A 24,409-nucleotide genomic window follows, 5' to 3' on the forward strand; every position below is an offset into this window, starting at 1 on the left:
GCTCCAAAGTGCAATGGAATAACTACCAACAGAAACATTTACAAAGGACCAAAAGGCACAGGAAAGCCAAGGCCTGTGCTCCACAAGCTGCTGCCCACCCTGCAGTGGCTCCCTGGGGAAGGGGCTCAGGCCTTGGCAGCACAGGCACCCAAAGCCAGCAGCTGGCTTTAAGGCATCAGAATAAGTGATTTAAGGCTGTTGAAGTAGTTGGAGATAGAAGAAGTCAGGAACTAGACACTTCAACTCTATTTCTGTCCCGTTGGCCTCACATTCTTATTTGAATCCCTCTACATGTAGCTATACACTGGCTTGTTTCCCTTGCACACATCTCCCAGCTGGTTTCTCCCCACTCCCAAGCAGGTTGGATTTAAACCAAGTAAAAAACCCAAACCAAAACCTCTCTCTCCAGCAGTGACGCTCTTTGCAGAGAACCAGGGATGCTTTCTGGCTCCCTTAGAGCTATCAGGCTGCAGTTCTGAAAATAACACAGGAGGGTAACTAAGAGAAAGAAACCCACGTTTGCTCACGTAACACAGACAGCAGCCCGTCCCCTGTGGTAACTACGCTCCGAGAAGAGTCCAGGTCCCAGCTTTGCTCCTTGTCTCCCCCGCCAGTGGTTTCAAGCAGTGCGTTTGCTGACTGGGTTGGGCCCGTCCCTGGTGCCCACGGAGAAAGAGGCGACGGAGCCAGTCAGCTTCTCACCCCTTCTCCGAGGACAGAGCCTACCGGTGCCCGCTCTGGTAGGCGTAGGAGATGGGCTGCCGTGTGCCGGGCCTGACCGTGAAGGTGGTGGTAGGTCCTCCATAGTGTGAGCTGCCGTGAGCAGGCCTGGAGGGAAAACAGAGGGAAAGTCACTGAAAGCCAAGGAAACCCTTTGTTTTCAGTCAATATCGCAACTATTTCCTCCGCTCGGCTCAGGGAGGATGCTGGGTGCCAGGGTTCCAGCTGGCACCAGAGAGGAGCCCTGGCACGGCCACAGCTCTGCACCGAGGCAGAGGGGAGACGCCAGGCCCGGGGCTCAGCCCTCCCTCAAATCCAGGGGACGCAGAGGAAAGGGAAGGGGTCAGCTCAGGGGGACACGAACCTGCCGGCTGCCACAACGCTGGCGGGCGAGAAATCCCCGTTCTGCCCCTTGTACTTGGCGTCGGCGCTGCCGTAGGACGAGGCCTTGCCGGCAGCATCCATGGACGTGCGCCGGCCCTGTGCCCCCGCGGGGCCGCTCCTGGCGGCAGGGCCCAGCCGGCGGGCTCCCTCTGCGCCTGGCGAGCCAAACGCCCCGGGGCCGTAGGAGGAGAGGCCGCCGGCGCCCCGAGGGGCTGCAGCTGCCCGCGGGTAGGAGCTGTCGGGCTCCGAGACGTACAGGCGCTTCTTGATCAGTGGGCGAGGGTTGGGGCCGCGGCCCAGGGGAGCGGCGGAGCTGCCGTAAGCCGGGTGCTGGGCTGCGGAGCCGCCGTTCCTGCCGCTGTGACCCGCCGGCAGTGGGGCCGAGGGCTCGCGGCTGCCCCCGGGGCTGTGCCCGTAGCCCGACCACCTGAGATACCGCGGCGCTGCCGAGCCCCGGCCGCAGCCCGGGAAGCTGGGGCACTTGCGGTTCTCCTCCCCACTCGGGACGGGTTCCTTGGCCTCGTCCACCTCGTTGCTGAACTCGGGGGGCGGGGGGATAATCCCATAGTCCAGCACCGTGTCCCCGTTGTCCTCCTCCCCGGGCCGGTCGTGGCAGGGCGAGCCAGGCTGGGTGCGCTGCCCGGACTCGAGGAGGCCGCGCAGCAGGATGGAGGCAGAGGCCCGGCGCTGCCCAGGGAGGCTGCCGGCTGCCGCCTCCCCCGCGGCCCGAGAGCCCTGACCCTGCTCCGAGGAGCTGGAGAAGGACGGAGGTTTGCTCCATCCCGACCCCGCTGCAGACGCCCGGGGCACCACAGTGAAGGAGTGGGGCTTGGACTCGTGGCGGTAGATGCTGGTGGAGGCCGTGTCGGACGAGGCCGCGCCGAGTTTCAGGGGTGGCTTTGCCCGCGGTGCAGCTCCCGCCTCGGCACCGTGCCGGCCCCGCTGGGCACGCTGCCGGGCTGCCAGGAGCAGAGCCATGGGGGAGCCCCTCTCCACCCGCTCCCCCGTCACGGGGTGGATCAGCACCTCCTCCTGCCCCTGTCTGGAGGCAGCCGGCGGGCTCCTGGCTGAGCTCGTGGCACAGGGTGGTTCATCCGAGCCCGAGGCACAGGGCGGTTCGGCTGAGCCCGAGGCACAGGGCGGTTCATCCAAGCCCAAGGCACAGGGCGGTTCATCCAAGCTGGCCGCGGCCCGGTGCACCTTGTACTGGAAGATGGCCGCATTGGGCTGTTGCACTGGGCTCTCTGCAGGAGAAACAGGAGGCAAGGGGGGAGTTGGAGCAGGGGACTCCTCTGCTGATCCCTGTGCAGGGTCTGAGGGGCTCACACTGCTGTCGAGGGACCCAGGAGCTGGGGGTGAGTCCTCCATGGCCCTGCCAGCAGCAGGAGCAGGATGGTCCTTGTGCCCCGTCTCAGACTTCTCTGCAGCCGCTGGTGCTGGGAGCGGGCTTGGGGCTGGTTTTGGCGGCCCCGAGTTCCCCAGGTCAGGGGGACTCCTCCTCAGGCCAGGGGGGCTGCTGCCATTCTCAGTGTTCTGCTTCTGGCTGGCAAGCCCCAGGGCAGGCTTTGCTTCTTTCTTCAGGGCGAGCACAGCCTCCAGCTCGTTCCTGATCTCCATCACGCTGCGGGTCTGGATGGCAGGGTTGCTCTCTGGAGCGGGCAGCACCGTGCTGCTTGAGCCTCCCTTGGTGCTGGGGGGGCTAACAGGCACCTCCTTCTTCTCGCTTTCCCCTCCTGCAGGTACCTGTGCCTCGCTCCCAGCAGATCCAGTGGGTTTGGGCCCGCTGAGACCGGGCTCACGGCTGCTGGTGTGGCTGATGGCGCTGGCTGCGGGCTGGGGAGCAGCCGGCTTCTCGGGCAGCCTCCCCTCCCGGCGTGGGGAGCACAGCAGAGCCGAGAGCTCGTGCCGCAGCCTGCTCAGATTGCCGGCATCCCTCCAGTCGTCTTCGCACGTTGGGTAGTCTGGAGGGGGGAGGTCCAGGTCATTTGCAGAGAGAGGGCTGGATTTTGGAGGAGAGTCTCTCTCGGCTGTTTCCACCTGGGGAACCTTCTCCAGCTCAGAGCCTGGCAGCGGGGAGCGGTGACCAGCAGGATTGGCCCCTTGGCCGAGCCCTCGGCCTGGCTTGGGGCTCAGCGGCGGGGGCGTTGGCACAGCTGGCTTCACGACAGCCTGTCTCAGCAGGGAACTTCTCTGCTCGGCTTCTCCTCCTCCGTGGGCCTTGGCTGCGGGTCTCACGGTGAAGCAGGGCGGGAGGGGAGGCCGGGCGTGAGGCTGCCTGGCGAAGGGCTCCTGCCCCGCGGGCTGGCTCTCCTGCGCCGGGATGGACGAGGAACGCGCCGGGGCTGGTGGGGGCACCTTGAAGGACCTGGGGAAAGTGAGGTGGGGCTCGGGACAGTGCTTGGGCTGCTGAGTCTCCTTGGGGCCGGGGGCAGGCGGCAGCCCAGGCTCGGCGGGGCACAGCGGCCCCTCAGCATCCGCCTGCCGCGTGTTCAGCACCGTCTCAGACTTCCACTTGGAGAGGCCGGAGCCGAAGGGTGCTGGGGCCCGGCTGAGCGGCGGCGCCGGGGGAATGAAGTCTGGAGGAGCCGGTGTGCTGGGGGAGGACAGGGCAGAGGCTGGGGGTGGCGGAGCCGCCATGGCAGGGGGCGGCGGCACCACCTCAGCGGGTGCGGGTGGGGGTGGCGGCAGCATGTCGGGTGGTGGAGGGACCTGTGGGGCTGCAGGCGGGGGGCTGGGTGCTGGTGCCGTTGGAGGGGGTGGCGGGGGGACCGATGGTGGTGGAGGGATGTCTTCATCCAGGTCGTCCCCCTCAAGAGCCTGCGGGCGCAGGTCCCCCACCGAGCTGTACAGTCGGTAGTTGCCATTGAGCTGGGAGCCAGAGCCTGTGGGAAGAGGGAGAGTTTGGCAGTAGAGGATGAGCATCTCTGGCCAGCGTCACCTCTGGCCAGCTGTCCTCCTTGGAAGCCGCTTGATTTTGCCCAGCAGCTTGCTTAAAGCTTTCTGGACTCTAACAGCCACTCTGCCTCACCCCTTAGGAACGAATTCATTTACAATGACTTTAAAAAATCATCATTTGTAGACTCTGTTTTAGCCTGAAAATCTGACAGTCAGCCTGTCTGCTCCAGAGCTCGGTACCCACACGCTCCTTCCTCCCCAGGGGCACAGTACTGCTGAACACTTCACACTGTTCAGGGCTCAGCAGAGAAGATCCCTTACCAAGAGCTGCTTTTTCCTCAAAGCCTTCTGGCACTGATGGTGTTGGCACAGCCACTCCATGGGATTCTTGGGCATTCTGCAATGGTTGAGGAACAGAGCTGTTAGTTTTACACTGAGGGTATGGCAGCAGAGCGCTGCCTGGAGCGCTGGTAATTCACCTACAGGAGCCTGATGGGACCCAGGGCTGTTTCCAGGATGTGGAGATCCCTGTTGACAGGGTTTAAGGGGATGAGCAAAGTGATCAAGGCTGCACAAGCCATGGACACAATCCCCCTGTGCTAGTCGGGTGCAGAGGGGCTGAAGAGAGTCACATCCAAGCTTAGGGCTCCCCAGCCCACAACCAGTGACATTAATTTCTCACCATTCCCTTACCACAGCAATTTAAAAGCCCTCCCAGGTTTCGTGGGTGTTGCTCTGCACAAGCAGTGCCAGCTCATGCCACAGTCACAGCCACACCACACTGGAGTCACAGATAGACTTCCAATTTTTTTTGGAAACTGGCACCAGAGTATCCAACCACTCTGGGGGAAAGTGCTACTTTTGTGGTTCGTGTTTCACTCCCAATTACTCCGTTTGCATTCATGCTGGGAGCTCAGCAGTGCACTTAGCTGGTACAGGACTGTGCAATTTAGCAGCCTACACATTTGCAGTATGCTCAGAGCTAAGGGCACTTTGGATAATCACAGCCACCCACCATGAGGCATTCATAGCAAGATGACTCACTCACAGTGCTGACCAAGGCTCCTCCTGCCTCATACACCTGCCAGAAGCAGGAAGCCTTCCCTCCAGTGACTCACCCCTCAGATTGCTCTGCAGAGGGCCAGGAGCTGCTCATGACACCAACACACCCATGTCCAAAACAAAACCTGATGCTGAATCAGGTTGTCAGCAGGGAGGCAGTGGACTGGGCTTCCACATACCAGCATTGGGAGAGACCCATAGCAAGGAGATAACAGCAGGAGCTTGCAGACCCCACAGGCTATGGACAGGGACATGCCACCTGCTTCCCATGCTCCAGGGCCCGCCCTTGTTGCACTGCTCGCCCCAGGCAGCTATTTGCATTAGCTGTTAACAGCCTTGTGCAAAGGGAATGTTATCCTACCATCAGCCTGCACTGTTCAGTGCTTTTCTGCACATAAAGCCTAGATAATGATTGAGCCTTTGCCTTTCACTGCCACTAGCACAATTTTCACAAGAGATTGCCTTAAGATTCCAAAGTCTCCTTGATCAAAGGTCAGGCTGGCTTTAGGTAGCCAGCCCCATCCAGGGCTCAGACAGCACAGTGACTTTCCCACACTGCCCTGGGCGAGCTGCTGAGGCAGAGAGGACCAGCAGCAGCAGCCTGTGCTCCTTCAGAGCAGCACTGCAACCCCCCAGCTTTGGGCAAGAGAATGAGAAAGTGCACATGCCTGGCTCACAAAGTCCATTGCCCTGCAGGTGACCAAAGAGCCTCTATAACAACATGAGATGAGCCAGTTATTGGTAGCCAGGAGAGAGTGAGTGGAAACTCACATTCCTGGGATTGCACAACTTGGTGCTGATGGAGAAGCCCAGGTCTGCTAAAGCATTAGGACAGACCTGTTAGTGGTAAAAGGTCAGACTCAGGGGGACTTACAGCCCCATCTGAGACCCCTTCACTGGCCCTTAAGATACTGTACAAGGCAGAGGAAAGATCCTTAACTTAGCTGAAAGCCAGAGGGAAGACAAGAGCTAACAGAGGTACTTCAAGAGCCGAAAATGAAATTGCCCAGAGCAATGAGATACTCAAATCCACAAAGATAAAAAACCCATCAGTTTGCTATGGAAATTCATTGCTGCCAGTCTCCAGAGCACACTGGGCACAGCAGCTCATTTACAGGGAAACACAGACAGCTCAGTGCTGCATTAAAAGCAACGTCTGCATGGCAGGTCTGGGTGGGAGGAGAAAGGGAAGAGCTGCCACAAGAGATCTATGCAAAGCTGGAGGAAACAGCCACATTTCCTAAACAAGGAGTATTTTTGGACATGTCCTTTTAACAGGTTCTAGAAACTGGACAAGCCTGTTTCGCCCCAAAAATATCTGTGGCAGTGGCTAATGCTCAGCATCTCTCTCAAAACCCACCCATCACGTCATGAGCTGGCTACTAGAATGGAAAGCATCTCTGGGATGCTGCCAGTCGCCAGAGATGACTGGAGAGATCTTTTCCCTGTGCCGTGTTTGCTCGGGGTGTGCCCAGCCCAGCCAACCTCCAGCTGACTCAGAGCAGCCCACAGGCACTGGGGTGGTTCCACAGGAACCTGCCTTTCCAGTCTGTGGTACCTGCACCAGGTGACTGTGTGTGAGCTTTCACTGTAACCACCAGGAATCGCTTTTCAGTGCTGGGACAGTTAGCTACCCCCTGTCCCCAGTGAAGCACAGCCTGCCTGTCCTCACCCTCATGTCAGGAGCCCACGTTTCCCACCCATTAAGTGAACAATGTTTGAGGCTGCCTGTTACAAAAAACACACCAAAATACAACTGCTTAGCATCCTGGGGGCTCAGAGAGGCCAAGGAGTATGAAGAGCTAACCCCAAACTCCTGCTTCTGAAGCAGAACCAGGCAAGTTTGAAGGTTAACTAAAGGAATCTGTTCCCCTCAAATGCCAAAGCTTTGCCTGGACCTGCAGTGCTGGAGGAGCTGGGTGGGCAAGGGGACATGGGAGCACCTGAGAGGAAGGCAGTGGAGCCCCCTCCCCTGCAACCCCTGCTGCAACTCAGCTCGGGAGGGACCAAGGGCTGGGTGATTCGAGGGGAAGGGAACTGAGCATGGGGAGAGCTGCCAGGCAGCTGCTGGGCAGGGTGTGTGCATCCTCCTGACTCACAGCTACCCAGGCAGCTGCTTCTCAGCCTCCCCCAGCTCAGGAGAGCGAGTGGGTGGAAGAAAAGGGTTAAGGTGGGAGCTGCAGAACAGCCCAGTGCAGGTATGTGTGTTGCAGAAGTGCCTGTGCCAAATCGAATCATAATCAAACCTAATCAAAAGAATGCAAATATCCAGCACAGACTGGTCCTTACAAAGCATTGCTTATTCCTACTAACTTCTTCAGTTAAACCTGTTGCTCCTGGAAAGGAAGCACATGAGAGGCACCTTCCCAAGGACAACGGAGGAGGAAGAAGCCCCAGGGCCAGCTGCATCTCTGTGGGCAGCAGGGCAGCACCATGGCTAGGCTGGCAGCCTTTAGTACTTATCCCAGGGATATTTGTACTGTTTATTCCTCTATCACATACACTTCCACTAGTAAAACACTTGAAAGCTCTGAAAAGATGTAAAAGGCCAGTTGCCATCTAAAAACCTGGTGATACAGGGTGCCAGCTGTAGCCAGGGCTACTGCAGAGGAGGAGGTTCTCAGGCACTAGTCCTACAGTTACTTGGAGCCCAGGTAAGGTTTTTCACCTGCTGTGATCTTTTGGAAGGCATCACAGAGGGCACAACCCCTTTGTACAACCTGTAACCCCATAACTTTCTAATTATGCTCTCAGATACATAAGCTCCCTCTCCCAGTTGTCCTCCAGATGACACCTGCACAACCCCATTAGCTCCTAATTGCACCCAGGAGACAGTAGACCAGCCCTTTTGCTGCTGTAGGTGATGGCTGCTCTAAAGGAAGAGGATCTATGAGGAAAACCATCCTTTGCCCTCAGAGAGGGTATCCTTGCCCAGACCAAAGGCTTTGAAGTGTTTCAGTGGCTTTCAGTAAGCTGCACACACCACTGCAGATTCAGCTGTTGCCATCTCCCAAATATCTCCAAGCAACCACACGCTTCACTGCTCTCTTTAGGGGATAAAGCCTTTGGAAAGATGTGCTACATGGAGGGGGAAGCTTGCTCAGCACATGCAGCAGCAGAGCAGCAAAGCCAGCAATGAGCATGTGTGCTTCTGGAGTCTCAGCTGGGTTAAAGCCACCTCTGGGTCCAGCTGTGGCAGCACTTGCTGGTTCAACCCCTGCACCCAGCTGCTGCTGGAGCACTGGCAGCTCTCAGGGAACTGCTTCCCCTCAGACAGAGATGGGACAAATCAGCCTGTACACGGGCAACATCTGCAGCACCACCTCATTCCCCTGCTGGGAACAGGACAAGGCTTTGCTGCTGCTCTCTTCAGCAACCTGCCTGATCAACAGAGAGATCCTGCCAGTAGTGGTTAGAGGAAATGCAGTGCAAGCCAGATCCATCATCTACACACTCAGCACTATTTTGTAATTGAATATACAAGTGAGATGATGCTTCCATCCCTCACCTGGGGATCTTGCCTACGTCCAACACAGGCCCTGAACTCAGATCACCTCCCCATCTCTCACATCCAGCATTATTACAGAGCTCTTTTGCTTTTCATTTCTTTCCTTCCCTCAAGTAGTTGCTGAGAGCAGCAGCCAGCCCAGCCCAGCTGGTTCTGGGCACTGGTTGCACAGGAGCCCCAGCAGTGAGCTGGACACTCACCAGGGGCAGGAAGGTCAGCAGTGGCCGCACTCGCGGGCGAGGCTTCAGCGTTGCTGTGCCAGAGTCAGTCACTGTCCCAAAGCGATTGTCACCATAGTACACTTCAATCACATCACCTGGGGGCAAGAGAAGACTGTTAGCAGCAGCACTGTGTTTGAGGCAAGAGGGAAAAACAACACTGCACACCACTGAACTTTAAAGAGTGCCCCGAGGTGTTTGCTGTGTCAGCTCCCAGGACCGGGCAAAGCCCATCAGCTGAGGAGCATCTGGGTGCTTTGGAGCTGAGCTGAAGACAGGGAGAGAAAGGTCCCAGGTGGGCAGGATCCCCAGGCAGGTGCTGGCAATCCTGGCACACGGCTGCAAGGCACAGAGAGCTTTCCCAGAGCTCCAGATGCTGATTTCTTCCCACGAACTGCTGCTGTGAACGGAGATGCTACGGCAGAAAGCGGCTGCAGAGCCCCGGCATTACAGCACCAGAACTCCTGGTTCCCAGCTCTGCTTTTTTACCTTGAACCACACCTTTCAGGCCAGTTTATTTCTGACAGTGAATAAAGCTCATAAAACTCGTTTAATTACGTTCTTTGTGTCTGATTAACAGCATGAATTAACAAGCAGAGGCACCGAAGCGTGTAAACCCCACCTTGGCTGGAAGCAGATACACAAATAATCTGTAGCCAAGGAGACCAACATTAAAGAAAATACGAGGGTTTGAGGAAGCAGGGGGAAAACAAGTGAAAGGGCTGTGATCAGAGAGAAAGCTCTGCAGGGGTGCTCCCACCTAGCAGATTTCAACAGCGGCTTCAGTGAGAAAGCAGCAGCAAACAACCTCCCCCTCCGCCCCAAAACACAAACACCAAGGAGTAAATAGCTTTTCTTCCCTCCCATCATCTGAAAACTTTGGAAGCAGTCCTCAAACCTGACCTCATGCTAAAGTGTGAAGCCCAGAAACAGTTTCTGTCAGGTACTATACAGCAATTATAAAGCAAGGAGCAGCAAGCTGGAGGCTGGATAACCCCACACACAGGGGAAGGGGCTGGGCTGCATTGCCCAAGAGCAGTGCTCACTGCAGGGCTGCCTGCCTGAGGAGATGGCTGCACCACACAGTCCCTGACTGTAGGGAGCCAGCCACTGCCATGGCCCCAGCCAGTTTTCCCACTCCCTCCTGCACATCCCTACTCCTATGTGGACCCTCGCTGGCCCAAGGCACAGCCTGTGCCTTCCATACACTGCTGGACCCTGTGACTGGGGTTCCCAAACCATCCTGGACTGCTGTGGCAACCAGCTGTGGTTGTCACCAAGTCTCTGCCCTCTTTGGATGGGCAGAGATCAGGCAAGAAGCTCCCAAAGAAACAGCTTCAGAGCTGAGTTCAGGGAAAGGAAATAAAGAGAGAAGAGCAAGTGTGTGTGAGTGTAAATGTGTGTGTGTCTAGCCCCACTCCAACAGAAGAAAAGCACCTGCATGAACACCTGGAATGAAGAACTTGATCATCCCAGGGGCTGGGCAGGAGCTGCCCCAGCCTCTGCTGAAGTTATGGTTTGGAAGCAGATGAATTCCACATGACCTTGAAACATGCCACAGAGTCCAGCAAGCGTGCAAGCTTTTCCTTCCTCCCACCCACTGCACCACAGGCTACCCTGGGATATACCCAGAGGTGTCCATCACTGTCCTTACGCTCAGTCACCATTTCCTCCCCCTTGCTCCAGACTTCTCCCACTACAAGAGATTCTTTACAAAAAAGGCTTTTTCTTCAGCTTTCAGAATACTGCTCAGCCTGCATTTTGGTTAGTGAGGTCCTGCCAACAATTTAACACCTCCTTGCCTGCCACAGGGCCAGTGCCAAGGAGAAGCTGCTGGTGTCCTGAGGGTGGCAGAGATGCACAATCCCCGGGTGACCCCACAGTCAGGGAGCAAGCAGCAAGAATTAAGGCCAAGGCACCATGAGTTTGGATTCAGACAGCTTTGTGGAGCAATGACAGAGCAGTTCAGAGACTTGAAACGAGGAGAGTTTTATATTAAACAAGTCACCAGGTAAACTCAGCGAGAAACTCGACTGAAGATCACAAGGGCTTTGATCCTGGATTACTAAGCATCACTAACCCGAATGCATTTAATTAAAGGAAAATGAAGTGCTTGTAGTTGTGTTTTCTTTGCTAGATAAACAGGACTTGCCTGCTAAGAGCAAGTCACCAGCAAGACCTGTGCTGTGCCAGCTTCCTTTCCTGGAAGGAGGGCTCAGGAAACACCTTCGGAAGCAGCTGCCCCAACTATACTTTGGCCACTTTTTGAGATTCAGCCTGTCCTGGAGACATTTGTGTCCTCTCAGTCATGGGAAAGAAAAGCAGCAACATGTAATGGAACTTCTTCCTCCTTCGGGGTTGCATCACCTGGGTAGGTGCAGCAGGTTTGGCGCTGGGGTACCCGCAGCTCCGGCTGAGGAGGCGGCGTCAGTGCCCGTATTGAGGAATCTGAGTCAGGGACATGCAAACCTACACCCATTCCACGTTGCCTAACTCGTGTTTACTCTGTATGAGAAATGAAGGTGGGGATTGGCAGCAGCAGCAGACCCCTCTGACAGCAGCGATGGCATGAAGCTGAGCAGCAAGTATTCAGGAAACAGGGACAGGGATGGGGTAAGATGGTGGCACTGGGGAAACCAAAGCACAACAAAAGCTGCCCCTGGAGTGCTCAGCTGGGAACATGCCTTGGGACGGGCTCACACCTCAGCACCTTACCCCAAACACGGCTTCCCTGTGCCACACTACCCTACACACGTTAACGATGTAAACGCCAAGAGGACGCTAAGGAGAGATTAAACAGCTTTTGTTTGTGCTCAGGTTTCAAAGCCTTTTACTTTGCAAACTGATCCACGCAGCAGTTCCCCAGACCTGAAAGGGAAACACGGACTGCAATTGCAGCCACGGAAACCAGGCTTCAAACGAGCAGACGCTGCAGCTTTCGGGGTTTGGTTTTTCCTTAAATCCAAGCCACATCAGAGGGAAGTTTGAATCCTCCTCAGAGTTACAACAGTTACAAACGGGCGATTTTCCTTTTAAGAGTTGCATGAACTCTGTCACATTTCCATCCTATCTGAGTTTCAGCAGCTTGGGCTGCAGGGTGTAACCACCTTGCAACAGCCTGGTCGGACACTGCTCTGCATCGCTCAGCTCAGGGAGCAGCGCTTCCATTTTTAAGCTTGGAAGTATCTGCTGGCGGCTGTAAGGTTCCAAACTTCATCCACAAACTGCTATCTTTTATCTGCCTGGCTCCACTACTATTAATTTGTCTCCCTCCTACAGAAGCCTCCAGGGCACAGTATTGCAATTAAAACCACAAAGAAATATAAATAAATAGGGAGGAATAAGCGATCCCCAGCTCTGCCTCGCGCCCGGTCCCGCAAACAACTAAAACTTTGGCGGGGACGGATCAAACGCGGCGTGGGAAGATGCTCCCGGATAGGACAGAACAGGCTGCAAGCTCTTTATCTGACTGCTTCGGTCCAGCTGAACTCGCCGGAGCGGCTCCTTGGGAACCGGCGTGAAGCAGGGGGTGCGGAGCAAAGGGGGGGTGCGGAGCAAAGGGGGGGTGCCGGAGCAAAGGGGGGGTGCCGGAGCAAAGCGGGGTGCCGAGCAAAGGGGGGTGTCGGAGCAAAGGGGGGTGTCGGAGCAAAGGGGGGTGTCGGAGCAAAGGGGGTGCCGAGCAAAGGGCCGCTCCAGCTGCGAGCCCGCAGGTCCCAACTCGCCTCTTCCCAGCCCAGCCCCGCCAAACGCCTCCCGGGCTCTCCCGACCGGGCGGTGAACAAACCACCGCCGCTCCCCGGCCTCGACCGACCCCTTCGCCCCCCGTGAGCGGCCCCCGCCCGCCCGCAGGCTCCCGCAGCCCCGAGGCGACACTGACCGGTGCCCCCCGCGCTGTCCGAGGTCACCTCCTGCGCGAAGATCCAGGGCGGGTTGGCGGCGAAGAGGGACGCGGCGGCGGCGGGGCTGGCCTGGCGCTTCCCGAACAGGCGGCTGAAGGTGCCCTGCACCGAGTGATGCTTCTTCATGGTGCCCGGCGCTGCTGCAGCCCCGCCGCGGGAGCGGGGCCGGGGCCGGGGCCGCGGCGGCTGCGGGGCGGGGGCTGCGGGGCGGGGGCCGGGCCGGGCTCCACCTCCGGCCCCGCCTCGGCCCCGGTGCCTCCCGCGCTGCCGGGGCCGCACAGCCGCCGCGGGACGTGCGGGAGAGCCAGAGCCGCGCTGTAAACGCAGCTCGGCGGCCGATTCCGCTTTAAGAAGCCCAGCCCGAACTGCGGAGCTCTTCGAGGCGGTCGCACGCTGACCCTGAGTCGGAGAGCTTTGGTCTCTCTGTCTCCCGTGTTTATCTGTCTGTTCCTCTGCTGCCCTGGTCCTGGCTCTGCCCCGGGACTCTGTGCAGCCGCTTGTGCAGCGCCGTGGGACCTGTCTGAGACCTGTCTGAGACCCGCAGGTGTCTTTGCAAGGCAGGGAAATGTCAGCCAGAGTCAGGGGCTGGAGCAAATGTGCGCTGAGCTTTTAGGAAGTGTCTTCCTAAGCATTACATTCTCGCTCTGGACATCCCCTCTGGCTGCAGTGGGACTGAGCACCACCACCGCCATCCCCCTCCCCAGCCTGTGTGTCCGTAGAGTTTGGGAGCGGTTTTCTTTCGATACAAAAGCTCAGATACTTGACTCCAAACCATTTCTTACTTCAGGCACTAAAGTGTCCAGCACTGCCAACGCTTTTCTGTGTCATGCGAGTAAAAATGGAGAGTTAATGAGTAACGATGGTTATTAATAAACACTGAGATTTCTGGAGAACTTTAAACCCCAAATAGCTCTCAAAACATTAACCCTGAGCACAGCTGCAGGGGAAGGTCATCCTGCCTTACACCTACGGCTATTTTTGATATCATTTGTTTATTTTCAGTGATAAGCATCACTTATTTAATCAAGTTGAAGTTATCCTTTTCACAACATTTGCCACAAGGTAGAAATTAGGGCAAAGCATTAAATCGCCCCAGAACAATGGAAACAGCCCCGTGAGGACACCCCAAGAGGAAAAGCTGACCACGGCAGAAACTGCCAGGCAGGACCTAAGCAAAGCGAATCGGTATCAATGGCAAATGGGGAGAGTGAAGGTGTCGTAGCACGTGGATTCAGTACTGAGGCTGTAGTGTAGGGCTTATAATTAAAGACAGAGAATTCAGCTGAGTCTGCAGCTCCATCCAGCTCATCAGACGCTTCCTCCGCTCCGGGAGCAGCGGGTGATGCCGAAGGGACAGCACCAAGCTGCAATTAGCGGGACTCGCACCCTTCCTGACAGTTATCTTAAGTGCTATGAGTGTGACAGGGCAGGGAAGGGCTCCCGCAGACACGTACAGGAGCTCTCTTGGCAGGCAGCTCACTGCAGGCACCTGCAGCCGTGTGGGGACGGGGCCGCAGGGGAAGGGACGGTCCTGCCCGCAGACGGAAGCAGGGATGGGATGGAAACTGGGCAACAGCTTCCTCCTGGGAGCAGTGCTGGAGCCAGCTCGCTGTGGAGCCCACCTCGGCCCCAGATGCTGAAACCCAGCTCACCTCTCGACAGGGGAATTCAGGTGAGATGAAGGACTTGCTACCACAAAGACAAAGGACACAGTGTCAGACAGGCAGGACATAAGCACTCCCTGATAGTCAGGCTTTGACTGAACAAACTGAACAGGATACACAAAGAAAAGGAGAAGGAGCTATTTTAACAAGACACCAATAAAATGCCCTGGAATGAGAAGGGCTGGGCTCATGCACAAAAACGTTGTTGCACCAAAAAGACTTTGAAGGGGCTGCAGGGCTGTGGAGAAGCTCTGCAGGAACGGGAATGTGGGACTCAGCTCCCCGACAGTCACTCCTGAGATGCTGCTCTGTGCCAGGGGCAGAGGGGACATCAGAGTGTCACTGTGAGCTCCAGGGGTGCTGAGCCAGACTCATGTCACCCAACCAGCCACGGTTTTGCCTCAGCTTGGGTGGTGAGCACAGGAAACAGATTCCTCACACCACGAAGGGATGTGTGTTTTGAGGTTAATTTATTATCCCAGTGAACACAAGCTGCTAAACAAGCCTTCAAGACCTCCTCACAGACCTCCTGTGCATGCTCCAGTGTGTTTGTTCCAGATGAAGAATACTTGTTCTTTACCTCCCATCTCCCTGTGAAGCATGAACCTCCCCATCAGACCAGAAAAGGCTCAGGACTAACAAGAAGAGCATGTCAGGTATGCTGCTGGGCAGTCTGGCTTCTGCAAATGCCAAAGGCTCAGAGGAGATGCCCAGTTTGGTGGCATGGCTGTGTTAGGGAGGACAACTGCCACTCACCCTGATCACCTGAGCAAAGGAGGCCACACAGGTGAAGGGGCAGGTGGGCTGGGCACCGAGCATGGGAAAGCACTTGGAAGATCACCAGCAGATTTTATGGCATAGAAATAGCCATGTGAGCATTGCTGTGAGGTAACACAGCACAGTGTGAGGCTGCCTTTGATCCTAATCTGGGTAAACACCCAGAACAATCTGCCTCTGCAGCAGGTGAGGAGCTGCTCCCTGCAGATGCTGAGCTCTCCTTGCCACCCTCGCCTGTGTGCCAAGGGCTTGTGCAGGGACCCCAGCCAGGCCTGGGGGAGGGAGGGAGGGACGGGAGGAGAAACCCTCACACGTGGCTGCAGGAGAGCAACCAGCAGCGTGGAGAGAAGCAGCAGGTGTGTGTAGTGGGGAGCAGTTCTGTGCTGGCAGGGCAGAAGCCATGAGTCCTCCCCTGTCCCACTGCACCAGGAGAAATGGCACCTTCTCCATGTCCCAGCACCTGCACTGCTCTGCACCCTCTGCCCCAGCAGCTGGGCTCAGCCTGGGCACTGCCATGGCAGCCACCACCCCGGTGACGCCCCGGAGGTCACAATGGCCCTGGTGAGGGGCACTGCTCTGCCCAGAGCAGCCTCCAGCCTCCACCCCAGCAGGCTCCTGGTGCTGCAGCCCCAGCCAGGAGGATGGCCTCACAGGTGGGACCCCTGGGCTCGAGGCTTGGCAGGACAGACTCCCACTCACCGTGTCCCTTCCCTGTGGGCAGGAGGGCCCTTGCCTTGAGGGTGCCTGGGATAAAGCATGTGGTGGTATCCTGGTGATGCATCAGCCCTCCTCTGCTGCACAGCCCCAGCCAGCTGTGCTGGGCTTCCCCCTGCAGCCTCTGAGAGCTCAGACCAAGCCACACGTGGTGGTGCTGGGACGGCTCTGCAGGGACACAGGAGGAGCTGCAGGAGAGAGGAGCCTCTGCTGCAGAGCAAAGGGGATGGCAGCAGTGCAGGGGCAGCATGGGCAGCGCTGGCAGGGCTCTGCAGCCACCCAGGGACTCTGCATCTGGGGTGCACCTCTGAACCCTTCGTGCTTTCTTGATTACTGAAGTCAGTGTTCTCTCTGTGACCCCACCACAAGAATCCTCTTTGAGAGGCAACAGCCAATTTGGGAGGGATTAGGGATCTCTAAATGTCTGACTGGATGCAATAGGATTATGTGGGACTCTTAATTCAGGCACAGAGCTCTGGCAGTGCCATAAATAGTGCTGTGGATGTTAAGCTGGTGCTTCCCCTCAAAGATGGTCATCACGTAAGCAGCTGCACTCACCTGGGCACGAAGGATGTTTCTGCTGAGCTTCAGATGCTCCAGAGGGTGAGCAGGAGCCTGCAAGACAAGCCCAATCACAAAAGCAAAGCCCAAAGCTCAGCAGTCCCTGGCATGTTATCCTGCCCATCACTGGGAGTGACTGCCAGCCCTCTGTTGCTGAGCACATGCAAGGCTGCCAGGGCTCAAAAGCTTCTACATGACTTAGCAGTTGGGCTTCCAAAGCAACTATGGCCTCACCTCCACACCCCAAATGTGCTGCTTTGATAACATGAATGCCTCCCTGATGGGCCACTGCAGCCATGGGCATGCTTGTCTCTTATCTTCCAGAGCGAGAAAGGCCATGAGCCATGATCATGCATGTGTGTGAGTGTAACCACCTCTCAGCAAATCTGTGTTCTAGCAGAGAGACACAAACCACACTGAAATAACTGTAGTGGTACCAAATCTGCTCCTCAGGAGTCAAAATGCCAGTATTTTATCCCCTGTGGAAAAGAAGGGACTGATGTTTCCTTGTGGCAGTGGCTGCTGAAAGATCACTTGTCTGAGCTCCAGCAATGGAGCCTTTCAAGCCTCTGGCAGGTGGCTGTACTGGGGAAACAAGTGACAATAAGAGGTGGTGAGCCTGGGGGCATTTGGTGATTTCCCTCTAAGGCTTTAAGGAGATTTCTAAACAATTTGCAGGTGTTCCCCTCCTAATAGGTTTAGGAGTGAGTGTTCAGGGGCAGCTACAGGGAACAGAAATAGAGCAGCAAGGAAGCCACAGCGTCATGGAAACTGGGAAACCTCTTTACAAGGTTAAAAATAAAGCCACACAGCACAGTGTTTATTTAGGATGCCCAGGAGTAAAGCAGCTAATTGCTGGGGGAAGAGCCCGTTTCCATTAGCACGGAGGTGTCATCAATGACAATAACTGAGTCATGGCTAAATAACAGCAGCAGAAATACTCTCCCAATCCAGTGCAGCCTTGGGACAGCCAGAGATGCCAAACTAGCCCCATGTGTGTGTCCTGCATACAGGTCATGGCACTGACTTTGCTCCAAGACTTCAGAAATGTGATCCAATGGATGATGAGGAAGAGCTTGCTTCAAAAGATCTAACAACCCTTCACATTTTGGGGCAGGGGGCAGCTTGGAGATTCAGCAGGAGCAGTTAGCACAGCAGCATGAGATGCAGGGTGGTGGGAAGTACCTGCAGGGACATCAGAAACGGGGCAGCACTTTGTAGTGACTCTGAACTGTTACAAATACCCAGCTGAAATGCAAGTCAGGAGACAAGTCCTTTGAGTCTCCTTGTGTGCATTCCCTCTGTATGCTTTGGTTTCTTTTCACTGTCACTTCCACATTTCCAGGACATCAATTGCTTTTAAACTCCTTTTCTCGTTAAGAAGCACCACTGTAGATCTTTAGCTACAGAAATCCCCGAGTCCAAGGCACTTGCCCTGCTCATGGGCTGTCCCTGCAGCGGGGGTGAGCAGGCTGCCCCTCCCCAGGCTCTCCTGCTTGCTTTAACTTGCTGCTTCTCGTCACCAGTGCACAGCCCTTGCATCAGGCCCTTAAGCACCCATGGGGGTGGCAGAGCGTGGGGGCAACTGCAGAGCGCTTGTCTGGCTCTTTTGCTCCACAGGTGACTGAAACAGCAGAAGACCCTGGCAAAGACTGTGAGGGAGCAAAGGAAACGGAGGAGGCTGAAGCGATGCAGGGGTCTGGCGTGCCCCCTGTCCCGAGGAGCCGCCAGCTCAGGGACCCGCCCCTGGCCGCGCACTTCGCTCCGTGTCTCGCCCGCTTCAGGGCCCGGCAGCCCAACCCCGTCAGGTTCATCTTCTACAACCCCCGTTGCTCCAACTCCTACAGCCCCTTCTACACCGCGCAGAAGCCGACGTGTGGGTGCCGCTTCCAGCCTGACACCGACCACACCAGGAAGGTGCTGGACGTCCCGAGCGTGAACCCAGGGAAATGGAGACCCGCCCTGGGCACAAAGCTGCAGCCCAGAGCTGCGAAACCCAAGCAGTGGAACCAGTGACTTCAGCTTCCCATCGGGTGGCAGCGAGGATGTGAGCGGGGGGATGTGTGGTGAGATTGTCCCTGCTCCCACAAAAACATGCACTGTTGATCTTGCTCCAAAAACCTGCTCCAACTGGTCCTGTATTTTATTGCCAGCTGCTTACAGGGAGGCCCTGGGTGTCAGCAGCACAGGGCACTGCATGAATGGCCACTCAGCCGGGCTCAGCTGCACCAGCCTGGCCTCAGCACAGGCTGCAAAACCTGGCAATGCTATGCCAGCTTCTTCAGCTGAGCTTTAACTCTGCTCCTTCTTTGGAAGGATATCTCCTTTCACTGGGCTTTCCTAGGCACAGCCAAAGCATTGTTGTCAGTAAATGGCGAAGCACGTTTTGTTCGTGGCGCTCAGGAGCTGGGTGGGAGCTGGAGCTGAATCCAGTGGCACATCCCTGCAGGAAGCAGCATGGAACGGTTCAGCTTTTACATTGCCTGTTCTGAGGAACTCAGTGCACCCTTAGCAAGTACCTCTCCCAACAGCCAGGGAGCACATATCCACATTTAACATGCAGCCTTTCTGCTGTTAATGAATGCCTCAACAACCCCTCTCTGTGCTTCAGCTGTGTCTGCCTTGGCCGGTGGGTCACAGCCCTGGGCACCCACTGGATGCTCAGCTTATGCCCAGGTGCTGTGCACAGCGGGGAACTGTGCCTGCTGTGCTGGCCAGTGCAGGATTAGCACATCCAATTAGCATTCCTCAGCCTAATTCCCTTTTCATAACTGTTTTACTCTTGTGTAATGCCACCTGCTTCAGCAGAGTTCCTGGTTTGCGTCAGTGCAGAAGCGAGACCGAGCTCTGCAGCAGGTACAAAAGTTGGGCTCATCAGATGTAAAAAGTGTTCCAGGACAGACTCTGTGGGTTGAGATCACATCTGTTTCATTACTAGTGGAGGATCTGGCCCATGCCCCTTTCTGAGGCTGTGCATCTCCCAGTCCCTCTCTGAATGTCGTGTGTCAGAGTAAAACCAACGTTGGTTTTGGTCACATGTACATGGAGATCTTTCCATGGTAATTCATCACAAATGAAAACTGATGCTGCATTTCACCTCCACTGAGGTCAGCTGAGTTCTGGTAATGCAATAGCCAGGACAGGCCTGGGATGAGCCAGCAGGACCAGAGAGACTGGACATGGGGACACAGCCGGTGAGTGGAGAGGGAGCTTGCTCGGGAAAAGATTGTTATAGCAGCTAGCATCTGCATTCACAGCACTTCAAGCAATTGTGCTCCTGTGCTTGTCTCAGCACACCAAGTTTCCCTCATTTGGTTCTCACAGGAGCTGAAATGGTACTTGCCCTGCTCTGATTTTCAGTTCAAACCCACAGCCCTGTCTGGAGCTCCAGCCAGAGCAAGAGACCAAAAGGACAGTAACAGCACAGAGACTTCTGAGTGGTTTTGTCTCTTTCTTCTTGCTCTGATTTAGGTGCAAAAAATTCTTGCTCATGTGACCTCACACAAAACCATAAATGAAGTGGATTAGGAGATTACACCATCACAGAGAAAATTCCACCCTCGTAATCTCCTGCTGGGCTTGTAATCTGCAAGACTTTCCCATTTTACCTCCTTTCTATTTTAACCCTGAACTCTTAATGCCCAGTGGGAGCCCATCATCTCCCTCAGCCTCATTGGCCAGGGAGGGATTTGCTGGGTACTTAAATGTCACCCTCTTGTCCAAAGACAGGCTTGTGCTTTTGAGTTGTCCTGGAGAGGGGCGTCTCTGGCATCCACCCCCCCAGCACTGAATCAGCACAGCACAAGGCACTTTGGGGTTTTTGCTGCTACTGTCATCCCTGACAGTTCTGGGGACATTTGGGCTTTACAGGCAAGAAGCAGAATTTAAGAGCAAGCCCTTGAATTTCAGCACAAGTCCATTTTTGGCTGCAGAGGGACCAGCACTCGGCGTGGAGATGGGGAACATGGACGGGAAGGCCGTGGAGGAGCTGAGCACCACCGAGTGCCACCAGTGGTATAAGAAGTTCATGACAGAGTGTCCTTCTGGCCAGCTCACCCTCTACGAGTTCAAACAGTTCTTTGGCTTGAAAAACCTGAGTCCCTCAGCAAACAAATACGTTGAGCAAATGTTTGAGACGTTCGACTTCAACAAGGTAAATCTTTCCCTTGGCGCTCCGTGGGGTCACACGTGTCGGGGTGTGGGCAGCAGGGACGGGCATCTGGGCAGTGCCTGGTCCTCTGGAGCCTCAGCAATTGCAAGAGCAGGAATGTGAGGTGAGAAGTGTCAGCAGAGCCAGCTCACCTCGTGTTCTGCAGCAAAATCGGCTTCTCCCAGAATTTAGACTTCTCCTTTTTGTTTTAAGTCATTAAAGCAGTGAGGTTGTAGCTGTCAGTCCCTTCAGAATGAAGTGCCCTTTCATCCTTAAATATCAGATGTTGTGACAGTAAGGAAGGAGCCAGCAGTGTGAGAACAAGGGCTGCATTCATGCAGAGACAGCGAGCTCCCAGGCCACGCAGTGTGACATGAGCTGTGATGACAGAACAGATGGGGCTTGGTTTTTCTATTGTTTTAAATTATAAATGGATTAGAGTTTCATTGATCTTATTACAGACCATGAGCTGCTGAGGCCCTTTGCTGCCTGGGGAGAGGCAGCACCTTGGGCTGTCACTGTGCTGGAGCCCAGGAGTCCAGGAGCTCTCCCTTCCCAGCCCAGGAGCTCTCCCTTCCCAGCCCAGGGGCTCTGCCTTCCCAGCCCAGGAGCTCTCCCTTCCCAGCCCAGGAGCTCTCCCTTCCCAGCCCAGGGGCTCTGCCTTCCCAGCCCAGGAGCTCTCCCTTCCCAGCCCAGGGGCTCTCCCTTCACAGCCCAGGGGCTCTCCCTTCCCAGCCCAGGGGCTCTGCCTTCCCAGGAGCTCTCCCTTCCCAGCCCAGGGGCTCTGCCAGAGAAGCAGATGGATGCTGTATCTCTAAGAGAAAGCAACATCCTCCTTTACTTGCAAATGATTTGAAATTGCAGCTTGTGTGAGATGAGGAATACAATTTATGGGAAGCTGAAGGGTTTAGTGGGCTTAATCCCACTGAAAAGAACACAATTCACAGCCTGTGTCCTTTGGGTATTTGATTTGTGACTTGGCCTTTACCTTGCTCACTGCACCGTGGTTGGATGCCTGCCTGAAAAGGGAATTGATGCCCAGGAAATCCTGCTGGGAATGGGGCTCAGGAGCTATTTATACCTAATCTGGCTGCTGCAGCAGTGGGATAAAGCAGATGATCTCTTCTTGAACCGACCCAGTGGTGTGGTAGCTTTGCTCATTGACAAAACTCTGGCTTACTGCCTCTCAAAGACTCTCCATGGCTTATAGGATGTGCCATTTTCCTTCCAAGTGCCTTGTATCTCGATGGCTCATGCCACTGAAGTGCTGTGGTGAGCCACATGTGCTTTATCAGGCTTCCTAGAAGCTGTGAATGTCACGGGGCAGTGTCTGGAGGCAGGCTGGGGGCACCTGAGCTCAGCCCAGCACAGACCTGGTGCCATAGCCCTGGCTGGAGAGCTGTCTGCTGGCCCACCTGAACGTCTGTAACTGCCTTGGGCAAAGTCAAAGATAAAGCTGTTTGTACTTTTGACGTGACCAAATGTGCAGCAGATAGAGAAATGGCACAGGGAAAGGGCAGCTCATTCCCAGCCCCTGCTGTCAGCAGCGTGCTGGGGGAATTGCTGAGCTCCTTCCTCTCCTGGAGGTTGGTGTGCAAGACCCCTTTGCAGCAGAAAAGGGCTACAGGTGTGTGCAGACAGGCTAATGTTGGGTAATCCATCAGGGTTCATCTGCATAAGCCTCTTTGACCTCTGGATTACATCTGCTTTGCATAAAGATACTCCTTCAGGTCAGGCTGCAGGAGCTGCACTAGTCCCAGGCAGATGGGTTTGTCTGTTACCAGCACGTAACGGCTCCCTCTGGATGAAGGTGGAGCCCTCGGCCCCACGTCTGGGCTGTTGGCTTTAACTGTGGCCATACAGGAGACCCAAGCCCCTGCTTCAAGGTGTTGGCCACACACTGAGCTCTTGTGGTGGGAACTTCCAAAAGTGACCAAGAAAATGACTTACTGCCTGACTCTTGGTTCTTAGTCTCATCCAGCCTCTACCCTTCTGCTTGTAGGATGGCTACATAGATTTTATGGAGTACGTGGCAGCCCTGAGCCTGGTCCTGAAGGGGAAGGTGGATCAGAAGCTGAGGTGGTATTTCAAGCTCTATGACGTGGATGGGAACGGCTGCATTGACCGGGGAGAGCTGCTCAACATCATCAAAGTGAGTGGGCTGAGCTGTGTCCGCTGCTGCCGCAGCCCAGCCAGGTCAGACATGGGCAGCCAGAAAGGTTGCAACAGGAATATTCCGACCCAAATGACAGCTCCCTGGTAGACAGGCACTGGCCAAACCTGCTGCTTGTCCCCTGCCAGGCCGCCCCCCAGGCTGGTCTCCCTGGCCAGGCCTGTGTGCAACAGCCCACGCTGCCCACGTCTCCTGCACGCTCCCACAGGCAGCAGTCCCTCATCTTCTCATACCACCTTGTTTAACCACTGAAACCTGGGCTGAGATAAGCACTTGAACTTAATCTAAGGGTTTCCAGAGGTGAATGGCCCCTGTCTTATCCCAGCATGCCCACCTAATCCTTTAATGCATTGATTTAAAGGGATTTTAGTCGCCAGGTTTGTAGAAAGGACTCCTTTCGGGATCTAACTGCCTGCAAAACAGCCTGGTCCATGTCCAGTCCCTCAGCCACACGTACCCATGGATGGACACACAAACCTGCACAGCACTGGGTAGTTGTTCTCTGTGTCCTTCCCCTCCAGGCCATCCGAGCCATCAACCGCTGCAACGAGACGATGACGGCCGAGGAATTCACCAACATGGTGTTTGACAAAATCGACATCAATGGAGATGGTGAGGAGCTGTCATGCAATGCCAAACACTGCTGCTGCTTTCCTCCTTACACACAGCTTGTTCTGCCACAGCAAGTCTGGGTGCTGGGTGTCCCAAAGCACCGGGACGCGGGGAGAGCTGGCGGAAAGCAGCTCTCAGTGAAGGTTTAACTGCCCAGCCCCTGCCTCACGGGCTGCAGCCAGCCCGAGGGGACGCTGCAAGCTGCCCCTCCTCATAGCCAGGGCAGCGTGGGGGTCTGTGAGGGGTTTAGCTGGGATGGAGTTCAGGGTGTGCCACATCTGACCTGGGACCTCAGGAAGGGCCCCGTTTTATAGTCTGTGCGGGGCCGCTCCAAGGCTGCTGGCAGAGGCAGGAGAAGGGCTGCAGGATTTAACTGACCTTGTCTGAACGTGCTCTTGCAGGTGAGCTCTCCCTGGAAGAGTTCATGGAGGGTGTGCAAAAGGACGAGGTGCTGCTCGACATCCTCACGCGCAGCCTGGACCTGACACACATCGTCAAGCTGATCCAGAACGACGGCAAGAACCCGCACGAGGAGGAGCAGGAGGCAGAGGCTGCTCAGTAGGCTCCCGGGACACCTTCCCTTCAGCTCTACCTTTTCCCTCCTGCATTACTAAAACAAATGGGGTTGTGGTTGTGGGAGCTGCCCCAGCACCAGTGTGACCGCAGACAGACCGTCCTGCTGGCACAGGGACCAGCATCTGCTCTGAAAGTGCCGCTGCCCCGACTGGGCACTGCCCTGGGAGGGGACTGTGCTGGAGGGGTGATGCCGTGGCAGCTGGTCACACTGGGAGCACACAGCCACCCCTGGGACTGCCAGCGGGGCCTTTGCTGGGCAAGGGCCTCTGGACATTGCTGCTGAGCAGAGAGGGGGCAGAGTCTCAGCTCCCAGGGAAGAGGAAGCAGCAACACACGGTGCAGTGAGACAGCCGAGAGCTCAACATTCACACCACGGCAGCTGCCACCACCAGTGTCTGCAGGGGATGGAGCCCAGGGCTGCCCAGCACATGGCCCTGGTGAGAGGGGTCCCCCAAGCCACACACACAAGACCCTTCTCTTTCCATAGCTACATTTC

The 24,409-nt window shown here is 56.0% G+C and overlaps 2 protein-coding genes across 2 annotated transcripts; one reads left to right on the forward strand and one right to left on the reverse strand.

The window, feature by feature from the left end:
* Positions 1-644: 644 nt before the first annotated feature.
* Positions 645-12,812, reverse strand: C22H6orf132 (chromosome 22 C6orf132 homolog). Its single transcript, XM_062013799.1, has 5 exons — positions 12,665-12,812; positions 8,770-8,885; positions 4,321-4,396; positions 1,085-3,986; positions 645-828 (listed from the first exon to the last, which is right to left on the reverse strand). The coding sequence occupies exons 1-5, from the start codon at positions 12,810-12,812 to the stop codon at positions 723-725; spliced, it is 3,348 nt and encodes a 1,115-aa protein (XP_061869783.1). The 3' UTR covers positions 645-722.
* Positions 12,813-20,357: 7,545 nt separating this feature from the next.
* On the forward strand, positions 20,358-23,899 carry GUCA1A (guanylate cyclase activator 1A). Its single transcript, XM_010206368.1, has 4 exons — positions 20,358-20,555; positions 22,555-22,704; positions 23,247-23,337; positions 23,739-23,899. The coding sequence occupies exons 1-4, from the start codon at positions 20,358-20,360 to the stop codon at positions 23,897-23,899; spliced, it is 600 nt and encodes a 199-aa protein (XP_010204670.1).
* Positions 23,900-24,409: the final 510 nt, after the last annotated feature.

The sequence above is a fragment of the Colius striatus genome, chromosome 22 (genome assembly GCF_028858725.1).
Source record: "Colius striatus isolate bColStr4 chromosome 22, bColStr4.1.hap1, whole genome shotgun sequence".
Taxonomy (NCBI): domain Eukaryota; kingdom Metazoa; phylum Chordata; class Aves; order Coliiformes; family Coliidae; genus Colius; species Colius striatus.

Coding starts and splice junctions, on each gene's coding strand:
- C22H6orf132 (XM_062013799.1), bottom strand. CDS start 12,812: ATGAAGAAGCATCACTCGGTGCAGGGCACCTTCAGCCGCCTGTTCGGG. Junction 8,886..12,664: donor GGACAGCGCGGGGGGCACCG/GTCAGTGTCGCC, acceptor TCTTGCCCCCAG/GTGATGTGATTGAAGTGTAC. Junction 3,987..4,320: donor TGAGGAAAAAGCAGCTCTTG/GTAAGGGATCTT, acceptor CTCTTCCCACAG/GCTCTGGCTCCCAGCTCAAT.
- GUCA1A (XM_010206368.1), top strand. CDS start 20,358: ATGGGGAACATGGACGGGAAGGCCGTGGAGGAGCTGAGCACCACCGAG. Junction 20,556..22,554: donor AGACGTTCGACTTCAACAAG/GTAAATCTTTCC, acceptor TTCTGCTTGTAG/GATGGCTACATAGATTTTAT. Junction 22,705..23,246: donor AGCTGCTCAACATCATCAAA/GTGAGTGGGCTG, acceptor CTTCCCCTCCAG/GCCATCCGAGCCATCAACCG.